The 11323-nt window shown below is 39.8% G+C and overlaps 1 protein-coding gene across 1 annotated transcript; it reads left to right on the top strand.

The window, feature by feature from the left end:
* Positions 1–11068, top strand: mtmr8 (myotubularin related protein 8). The gene is made up of 15 exons (XM_055942723.1): positions 1–374; positions 840–962; positions 1268–1430; positions 1550–1707; positions 1884–2012; positions 3119–3253; positions 3348–3480; positions 3652–3761; positions 3946–4071; positions 4206–4255; positions 4444–4644; positions 4768–4896; positions 5048–5174; positions 5265–5456; positions 8024–11068. Exons 1-15 carry the CDS (start codon positions 351–353, stop codon positions 8054–8056), a joined length of 1833 nt encoding a protein of 610 aa, XP_055798698.1. The 5' UTR covers positions 1–350; the 3' UTR covers positions 8057–11068.
* The last annotated feature ends 255 nt before the right edge of the window (positions 11069–11323 follow it).

Raw genomic sequence — 11323 nt, 5'->3', positions numbered from 1 at the left:
GTGTCTGGTAGGCATTTCTTTCATGTGCAAATGGTCCTACTGTAGCACAAATGACACATGGCTACATGAATTTGAAAACTGCTACACTGTAAAATTTTACTAACTTTGTAACATTTCGCTTGAAACAGGAGGACCCTGCTAAAAGTTCCAAATGTAGAGGAAGTTCCTTACAAATTAGGCGACCTTGAACGTACCAAAATTTTATTGCTAGGCTGGCTGGCGCTAGGTAGGAAGGCAGAATTACAGAATGTGCAAAGTTTCTTCGGGAAATAGCAACCGACAATAAGAAAAAAGTCGCTTTAAAAAAATGAATCTTGTTTAGACCAGCACCCATTTCTTGGCATTGGACGATGGAGCACATTTTAACGCCAAAGGTAGGTGGCCACTAGCTAACGTTAGCCAGTGATGCTAACTGGCAATAACTATTGTTAGTTAGCTAGCAACTACGCTAACATGACCTGACTTCGTTATCTAGCCTGTTACGTTTCATAGGATAGTTTTTAAACGGAATCATCTGCCTGCTCTCTGATTTAGCTACATAACACTGTTAAGTTAGTAATGTTTGATTGTTAGCTTGCTAGCTACTATAGTTGTCATGAGACGGACAGTCACAACAAGCAACAGCAAGTAAGCTAGCTAGTTAACTAAAGTTACATTCCTGCATGTCAGCACATTGTGTTGGAACCTCTAGGTCTCCAGGATTTCCTGGTGTTGGTTTTAGTAAGAGTGCTTGGAAATTATTTCTCAGCCATTCATATTCACCTGTTGATATTTGTTATTCAGAGAATGGCATGTGGTGACTCAATCTGTCCTAATGTCGTTTTTATTTGAAATGACAGGTGGAAGAAGTGAAATTGTTGGATCGATACACTGCAAAGAAGCCAGCCATTGGCACTCTCTATCTAACAGCAACCCATCTAATCTTTGTGGAGACCTCCTGTAACACTCGCAAGGAAACCTGGGTATGACACTTGCTCAGAGAGCATGGCAAGGGTTGAGCGCCAAAGGGGTGTAATTGCCTGGTATGAAAGCAAACCATGGCCCTTTCCCATACTATGTAAACCGTCACTGTTCACATATATGAAGGCACTGGATAGGATGTAGGCTAAGTTGGTGTGTAAGCAACTATATGCCCCTTGGTAGCATGGGTGGTGCCACAAATATTAGGTCTACACCTATCTGGGTTTCTGCCAATATTGAAAGGTAGGGAACTTAAAAGCCAGGACTCAAGATTAATAGTTTTTGGTTTCTCTCTCATCTTCACCAGATGTTACACCATCTCATAGCCACAGTAGAGAAACTCCCTCTTACAGCCATGGGATGCCCACTTCACATTTCCTGCAAGAATTTCCATGTGGCTCACTTTGTCATTTCCAGTGAGAGGGACTGCCAAAATGTTCATCAGTCCCTGGTCAGACTCTCCCAACCAGGTACTTACAGTAGCATTCCAGATCAACCCTCCTCCCTTTCGGGGAAAAACACAATTATGATCCACTGTTAATATTTATACAATTCGTCTTTACAGTAACATTGGACATTTTTTTTATAGGGAAAGTGGAAGAGTTGTATGCTTTTCTTTACAACCCAAAACAAGATGATGATGAGAGAAGAAATGGTTGGGGCTTTATTGACTCAGCCATGGATTTCAAAAGAATGGGATTGCCCAATGAGTTTTGGGAAATGACAGACCTCAACAAGAACTATGAGGTAAGTTAAGCAATCATATGCCTTTCAGACTCTTTATTGGATTCGTTTTTTTGTCAAACAAATGCTGTCTTGCCTCCCCCATGCAATTCTTTAGTTTTGCATTAGCTCTTTCATCAAGCAAAGGCATTTGCAACTAATGCATGCACACATTGTTTTGTTCCCTCTGGATTGCTTAGCTTTGCAGCACATATCACTCAGAACTGGGCATTCCTAAAACCGCAAGCAAGGGCACAGTCTTTGGGAGTGCCAAATTCAGGAGCAGGGGGCGCATTCCTACTCTCTCCTACTACCACAAGGAAAGTAATGTAAGTTCAGACTCTCCCTTATTTAATGCAAAGGTCAGTCTCATCTCTGCTCTCATGCTATACTTACTGTATCTGTTAACCCTCCTGTTGTGTTCGTTTCACGTTAATTAATTCTGTTTTCCCAGTCCAAAATTACCGTCCCATTATAACTGATTAAAAATCCATAATAATACATATATTATCACCTAATGTTGTTAGATCTTTTTATCAACTTAAGTTCTTGTGAACATTCACATGTTTTGAACTTCTATTTGCTATTTATGGCCTGTAGGCCTCATTGACCTGAACTCATACAACTAGTTTTTGAATTAAAAAAAAGCATAATGTTTGGATTATTTTGACTACAAATACTCAGATGAAACATATTGTCCACTGGTGAGGACTCTCCTCCCCACCAGTGTCATGATCAAAGATATGGTCAAGAGCCTCACACACAGTATATCGTTTGGTCATTGTGCTGCCACAGAATGAATCGTGAGCAAGGTCTCAAAAAAGCTTTATGTACCAGAGCTGTGAGAAAAGTTGAATATATTATTGAGACAATGTTGCAATTGTTTGTGAGAATGCCAACAGGTGTGGTTCCCGTTTGGGGGAAGATTCTATTGGGTAAAGGTTCCTGTGGGGGTTGCCATGGAAGCCAAGAAGGGGAGTGAGGTGTGTGTGTGTGTGTGTGTGTGTGTGTGTGTGTGTGTGTGTGTGTGTGTGTGTGTTCAAACACACATGCATTTGGGGGTCTGGGAGAGGAAGCGTGTCCATCTGATGAATGGGCATGTGCCTGAACTCAATTTTATACATTAATTGTAGTCTCACCCATTCATTTCTAATGACTGGTCATTTTTGACCGGGAACACCACAGGTGTACAAAAGTTAAATAAAACACACAAAATGTAATGAAAATTATCAAAATGTATTTTGTGTGTTCAGATGCCCGGTGTGGACAAAGTCATGGAACCTTATGACAATCAGATTAAATTAACTACATTTTTCTGTGGGAACTTGTAAATCGGTCCAATTCGACCGGAACACAGCAGGAGGGTTAATGATTACAATGGCATTCCAAATGCACTTCATGGTGAAGCTGTTTTGGTTTCCCCCTCATCTACCAGGCTGCCATTTGCCGCTGTAGCCAGCCCCTGTCCGGGTTAAGTGGTCGATGTGTAGAAGATGAGGAGATGCTACAGGCAATCAGCCGGGCTAATCCCAAAAGCACCTTCATGTATGTGGTGGATACCAGGCCTAAGGTAATAAACACGCTTTCAGATAATTGTATTGCTAATTTCCCCTGTATGTTTCATTTGCCCCATCCTAACCTGAACCATCCTGTTTTTTCCCCAGTTGAATGCCATGGCCAATAGAGCAGCAGGGAAGGGATACGAGAATGAGGACAACTACTCAAACATCCGCTTTCAGTTTGTGGGCATTGAGAATATCCATGTCATGAGGAACAGTCTGCAGAAGCTTTTGGAAGGTAACTGTCATTGCTCTCACATTAAAACGATGAACCATAATCATCGGATGTACTTATTAATCATTTACTAAAGTGAAAAGTCATTTTGCAGCATGGACTAAAGACCAGGCAAAGTTCATGCTCGACAAAGTCAAGTTTATAAGGTGCTTAGTTCTCATCTTCTGTTTTCAGTGTGTGCTATGAAGTCTCCAACAATGAGTGACTACTTGACGGGACTGGAGAATTCTGGTTGGCTGCGTCACATCAAGGCTGTGATGGATGCTGGAGTATTTCTTGCTAAGGTAATAGACATCCTGCCATGTAGCGATCTTCTTAGTTCAATATAAACGCAGCAACACATTCTTATTTAGTACCTATAACCTTAGAAATGTATGAAAACAAATTGTCCTTTTTTCTCTGTATCCATCTAGTTTTTTAAACTAGCATGTATGATGTGGTTCTGAGCTATCCTTTGTCTCTGCTAAGGCTTTGGCTGAGGATAAGGCTAGTGTGCTTGTACACTGCTCAGATGGCTGGGATCGCACAGCCCAGGTGTGTTCTCTGGCCAGCATCCTCTTGGACCCCTTCTATCGTACCATTAAGGGACTCATGGTGAGAACAGAGTGGTTTGCTTACAGTATCTTGACAATATGAGTATTTGTGTGCTGGACAGCACAGTTATCGTCTACAAAATATAATAATTTGAACACTATTTAAACTCACGTTCTGTTTATTTCTTATTTTAGGTTTTGATAGAAAAAGAATGGATATCTATGGGTCATAAATTCACGCAAAGGTATTAACATCTAATATATTTGGAACAAGGCTAATCATCTAACCATGTTGGTGTCTACTAAATTACACAACTTTGAGACAAAAACAACTGAACTATCGGACAAGCTAAAACCCAGATAAATCTTAACATAAGATCTTCATGGTGTACATAGGACATAAGAAGATAACAGATATAATATTGAGTTGCAGGTGTGGGCATGTGGATGGGGATCCCAAGGAGGTGTCCCCTGTATTCACCCAGTTCATTGAATGTCTTTGGAATCTCATGGAGCAGTACCCCTGTGGATTTGAGTACAACGAGAAGTACCTTTTGGAAATCCACAACCATGTTTACTCCTGCCAGTTTGGAAATTTCATTGGCAACTGCCAAAGAGAGCGAGAGGAGATGCGGTGAGGAGTCCCTGAAATAAACTGCAGTGCCTATGCAGACATCTGATTTCCTTTTCTGTAATAGTAATTTCCGATTTGGAGGTTTTAATCTGTTCGTGAACAATTTATCCTTTAAATTTTCAGACTTTATGAGAGGACCTTCTCCGTTTGGCCGTTTCTCTGGGAGAACCGCCATCAGTACAGAAATCCTCTGCACAAATGCTCATTAGGGAGGGAGGTTCTGAGGCCAAGCACATTGCCGTTGAATTTCAAGTAAGTTCTCATTGGTTTCCTGAGTTTTCCACTATGAGCAAATCAATATATTGTCAATGTACATGAGCAATAGCTGTACAGAGTATTTTTTTCAAACATTTGAATTTGTGTTTAATTTGATAGAATACCAATTGCATTATTTATTTGACAGGTTTTGGTGTGGCATGTATAATCATTTTGATAAGGGCATGCAGCCAAAGCAGTCCATTCTGGATCACCTGTTAACCATAACACAGAAAAAGGCAGAGGGTGAGAAGAAAATGACAGATCTCCAGAGAGTAAGTGGATATAGATTTTTCTAATGGCACATGTAAAAGCTTTCTCGGGTGGCTTGAATACATTTCTCCAATGTTTTCATTCCTCTGTAGCAGTTGGCAGTCATGGATGGGGTTCTGGCAGATCAGGGCAGTCCAACAGGCACGCCACCTGAACAAACCTCTTTGTCTCCTGAATCGGTTAGCCACACAGCCGAAAATGCTAAACCACTCATGAATGGCGCTGCAGTGGAGGAGGCTGAAATAGAGTTGGTGCCTACTGCAGGGAGCGAGAAGATGGAACCGGTAGCTATAGAAAATTGAGTTACTGCCACAAAGGGCACAGTTGTTTCCATGGAGATCAAAGATGTCAGAGGCGGGACAAAGTTCCTCTGAAATAACCACTGAACCAGTTAAGCTTGTGGCCTGATTATCCAATCTGTTAGTTGACTGAGCAAATTACAGCCTTATTGATGAAACAAATTCTGATCCAATTCTTTAGCAGCCATAGAAGTTAAACATTTATTTAACAATTTTAAGAAGAGGTCAACCTTTTGGGGGGGATAAATACAGTGTCTTTGGAAAGTATTCAGACCGCTTGACTTATTCCACAGTTTGTTTCGTTACAGCCTTATTTTAAAAAAATTCATAAGTATTCAGACCCTTTACTCAGTACTTTGTTGAAGCACCTTTGGCAGTGATTACAGCCTCGATCTACACGCTTAGTACACCTGTATTTGGGGAGTTTCTCCCATTCTTCTCTACAGATCCTCTCAAGCTCTGTCAGGTTGGATGGGGAGTGTCGCTGCACAACTATTTTCAGGTCTTTCTAGAGATGTTCAATCGGGTTCAAGTCCGGGCTCTGGCTGGGCCACTAAAGGACATTCGGAGACTTGTCCCGAAGCCACTCCTGCATTTTGGCTGTATGCTTGGTTTCGTCAGACCAGAGAATCTTGTTTCACATGTTCTGAGATTCCTTTAGGTGCCTTTTGGCAAACTCCAAGCGGCCTGTCATGTGCCTTTTACTGAGGAGTGGCTTCCGTCTGGCCACTCTACTGTAAAGGCCTGATTGGTTTGGCCGGGCGGCCAGCTCTAGGAAGATTATTGGTTTTTCCAAACTTCTTCCGTTTAAGAATGATGGAGGCCCTTCAATAAAGCAGAATTTATTTTGTACCTTCCCCCAGATCTGTGCCTCGACAGAATTCTGTCTCGGAGGTCTACGGACAATTCCTTTGACCTCATGGATTGGTTTTTGCTCTGAAATGCCCCGTCAACTATGGGACCTTTTATATAGACAGGTGTGTTCCTTCGCAAATAATTTTGTCAATTGAATTTACCACAGGTGGTCTCCAAGTTGTAGAAACATCTCAAGAATGATCAATGAAAACAGGATGCACCTGAGCTCATTTTCGAGTCTCATAGCTGAATACTTATGTAAATAATATATTTCTTTTAATTTTTTATACATTTAAAAAAATGTCTAGAATCCTGTTTTTTCACTTTGTCATATTGTGTGTAGATTAGGGGGATTATTATTTTATTTTATTTATCCATTTTTTGAATAAGGCTGTAATGTAACAATGTGGAGAAAGTCAAGGGTCTGAATACTTTCGGAATGCCCTAATATATATATATATATATATATATATATATATATATTTTGTAAGTTATATAAAGTTTGGACACACCTACTCATTCAAGGGTTTTTCTTATTTTTTTTCTACTTTGTAGAATAACAGTGAAGACAAACTAATAACACATATGGAATCGGGTAGTAACCAATAAAGTGTTAAACAAATCAAAGTATATTTTTATATGGGGTGGCAGGTAGCCTAGTGGTTAGAGCGTTGGACTAGTAACCGAAAGGTTGCAAGATCGAATCCCCGAGCTGACAAAGTAAAAATCTGTCGTTCTTCCCCTGAACAAGGCAGGGGCACTGTTCCTGAGACGTAATTGAATTTGATCTTAACTGACTTGCCCAGTTAAATAAAGGTAAAATATATATTTGAGATTCTTCGAAGTAGCTACCCTTTGCCTTGACAGCTTTGCATGGTCTTGGCATTCTCTCAACCAGCTTCATGAGGTAGTCACTTGGAATGTATTTCAATTAACAGGTGTGCCTTGTTGAAAGTGAATTTGTGGAATTTCTTTCCTTAATGCGTTTGAGCTGATCAGTTGTAGGGTTGTTATACAGAAGATAGCCCTATTTGGTAAAATACCAAGTCCATATTATGCCAAGAACAGCTCAAATAAGCAAAGAGACAGTCCATCATTACTTTAAGGCATGAAGGTCAGTCAATGCAGTGTCTTCAAGTGCAGTTGCAAAAACCAAGTGCTATGATGTAACTGGCTCTCATGAGTAGGACCGCCACAGGAAAGGAAGACTCAGAGTTACCTTCATTAGATTTAACTGCACCTCAGATTGCAGCCCAAATAAATGCTTCACAGAGTTCAAGTAACAGACACATCTCAGCATCAACTGTTCAGAGGAGACTGCGTGAATCAGGCCTTCATGGTCAAATTGCTGCAAAGAAACCACTACTAAAGGACACCAATAATAAGAGCCTTTCTTGGGCCAAGAAACACGAGTAATGGATATTAGACTGGTGGAAATCTTTCCTTTGGTCTGATGAGTCCAAATTTGCGATTTTTGGTTCCAACCGCCGTGTCTTTGTGAGGCGCAGAGTAGGTGAACGGATGATCTCCGCATGTGTGGTTCCCACCGTGAAACATGGAGGAGGAGAAGTGGGGGTGCTTTGCTGGTGACACTGTCAGTGATTTATTTAGAATTCAAGGCACATCACAGCATTCTGCAGAGATACACCATCCCATTTGGTTTGCTCTTAGTCCCACTATCATTTGTTTTTCAACAGGGCAATTACCCAACACACCTCCAGGTTGTGTAAGGACTATTTTACCAAGAAGCAGAGTGATGGAGTGCTGAATCAGATGACCTGGCCTCCACAATCACCTGACCTTAACCAAATTGAGATGTTTTGTGATGAGTTGGACCGCAGAGTAAAGGAATAGCAGCCAACAATGCTCAGCATATGTGGGAACTCCTTCAAGACTGTTGGAAAAGCATTCCAGGTGAAGCAGGTTGAGAGAATGCCAAGAGTGTGCAAAGCTTTTATCAAGGCAAAGGGTGGCTACTTTGAAGAATCTCAAATATAAAATATATTTTGATTTGTTTAACACTTTTAGGTTACTACATGATTTCATATGTGTTATTTCATAGTTTTGATGTCTTCACCATTGTTCTACAATGTAGAAAATAGTAAAAATTGCGACCAAGCTTTAACTTCCTGACTGATGTCTTGAGATGTTGCTTCAATATATCCCCATCATTTTCCTGCTTCATGATGCTATCTATTTTGTGAAGTGCACCAGTCCCTCCTGCAGCAAAGCACTCCCACAACATGATGCTGACACTCCTGTGCTTCACGGTTGGGATGGTGTTCTTCGGGTTGCAAGCCTCCCCCTTTTTCTTCCAAACATAACGATGGTTATTATGGCCAAACAGTTCTATTTTTGTTTCATCAGACCAGAGGACATTTCTCCAAAAAGTACGATCTTTGTTCCTATGTGCAGTTGCAATCTGTAGTCTGGCTTTTTTATGGCGGTTTTGGAGCAGGGGCTTCTTCCTTGCTGAGCGCCCCTTCAGGTTATGTCGATATAGGACTTGTTTTACTGTGGCTATAGATAGTTTTGTACCTGTTTCCTCCAGCATCTTCACAAGGTCCGTTGCTGTTTTTCTGGGATTGATTTGCACTTTTCGCACCAGAGTATGTTAATCTCTAGGAGACAGAAAGTGTCTCCTTCCTGAGCGGTATGATGGCTGCGTGGTGTTTATACTTGCATACTATTGTTTGTACAGATGAACGTGGTACCTTCAGGCGTTTGTAAGTTGTTCCCAAGGATGAACCAGACTTGTGGAGGTCTACAATGTTTTTTCTGAGGTCTTGGTTGATTTCTTTTGATTCTCTCATGATGTCAAGCAAAGAGGCACTGAGTTTGAAGGTAGGCCTTGAAATACATCCACAGGTACACCTCCAATTGACTCAAGGATATCAATTAGCCCATCAGAAGCTTCTAAAGCCATGACATCATTTTCTGGAATTTTTCAAGCTGTTTAAAGGCACAGTCAACTTAGTGCATGAACTGACCCACTGGAATTGTGATACAGTGAATTATAAGTGAAATTATCAGTCTATAAACAATTGTTGGAAAAATGACTTGTGCCATGCACAAAGTAGATGTCCTAACCGACTTGCCAAAACTATAGTTTGTTAGCAAGACATTTATGAAGTGGTTAAAAACGAGTTTTATTGACTCCAACCTAAGTGAATGTAAAATTCCGACTTCAACTGTAGATACTTCAAACACTTAATAAAGTTGTCATAATGCTCAGACAGCAGGTTAACAGGGCCAGACTGAATCAAGGATACTGAAATACTCCCCTAACAAAGGGAATATGCTGTAAAAGTATAGACCAAAGTTTGGTTTGATTTTGCGATGTAATGATTGTTAAAGGTGCAATATGCTGAAATCGCTCTGCCATTTGCTGGTTGCTAAAATTCAAATAGTTTGCCTTATATCAGTGTCACTAAAGAGTCATTGTGTAGAGAATCATTGCACCATCTATCCCGCTAGTAAAATATGTTTTCCATAACCAAAAATATTGTTTTTTTTAGCCGTTTGAAGCTGGTGTACCAAAACGAAAGTGAAAGACTCAAACAAAACATAAGAACGGGAAGCATAGAAGTAGTGCACATAGAACAGATATACCGCTTCTTAGACTTGCTTTTAATGAGAATGACAGCTCTGTAACTCACTTTTCTATGTGACTTTGGTTGGGTCGCCCAAAAAGTTACATATTGCAGTTTTAATGAGAGAGATTCACTGAAAATAGTTGTTTTTGTGCATTTTATAATGCCCTTTTATTGTACTGCAACAATACTGAATATGCTCTACATGTGTCTTTGGTATTTGCAATAACATTTTAATGAATTGATATCTGCCTTTTTCTTGAAATGCCATTTTGTTAAAAGGGACCAAATAAATGCAAAACTCTGTTTATGTAGAAAGAATAGCACAGTCTGAACAAATTGCAATGCATGGATCTTTTTCAAACATGTCAGAGTACAAAAGAGGCTGTACCAGAGATGAGGCATGTGTGAATTTAAAAGCAATGATCAAATGTGTTCTTTATATTTTTTAGCAGGTTTTTCTAGAATATTGAGGCCAGTAATATAAAGTGTTTTCTCTCGTTTGTGATTTCAAGGTTGTGATAATGCATTGTTTGTGATCAACTGCAACAAATTATTTACAACAAAAGGATTGCCCTTTTATTTGTTTGAGTTGCCATACCACATTTTTACGGCAATATTGTATCTGAATGGACTGTGTGTCATTGTAGCATGGAGCAAATTACATTCTGTTTACATTCTCCAAGCCAAAATCAAGTGCAATCTGTGAGATTCAGCAAGAAAAAAAACACCAGCCAGAGGGTGCAACCATTTCCATTATTTCAAGGGGCTTTGAATGTGAGAAGTTCATTCTAGTGTAAAAAGGGAATTTGTAAGCAGTTAAATTGATATAATGTAATGGAAATGTGTAGGATGTTAAATGTAAAGGGAATTTAATATACTGCAATGTCACTGTGCAGGAAGAGCAATCAATTTTCAATCAAAAGTTGAGCAATGAACACAACGCTGATGAGAACAATTTCTGTACAATATAATTTTCCCGAATATTCTAAAATGTATACCCAAAATGTGTGTGTGTGATGGTATTTGTTTTGAGCTAGAGAATCATGTGTTGGACTCCTAATTGAATCCCTTTGCTTAATGATGCGCATTTTGTCTTTTCCGTTGACCCTTTTGTAAATGATCAGAATATAGTAACTTGCAAAAGTATTCATCTCCCTTGGCGTTTTTCCTATTTTGTTGCATTTACAACCTGTAATTTTTATTTGGATTTCATGTAATGGTGTTACACATTAGTCCAAATTGGTGAAATGAAATTTAAAAAATTACTTGTTTCAAAAAATTCTAAAAAGAGAACATGGAAAAGTGATGTGTGCATATGTATTCACCCCCTTTGCTATGAAGTCCCTTAATAAGATTTGTTGCAACCAATTCCCGTCAGAAGTCACATAATTTGTTAAAGTC

The sequence above is a fragment of the Salvelinus fontinalis genome, chromosome 13, assembly GCF_029448725.1.
Source record: "Salvelinus fontinalis isolate EN_2023a chromosome 13, ASM2944872v1, whole genome shotgun sequence".
Taxonomy (NCBI): Eukaryota; Metazoa; Chordata; class Actinopteri; order Salmoniformes; family Salmonidae; genus Salvelinus; species Salvelinus fontinalis.
Note: the sequence above shows the minus strand (reverse complement) of the source record. Positions and strands in the feature narration are given on the sequence as shown.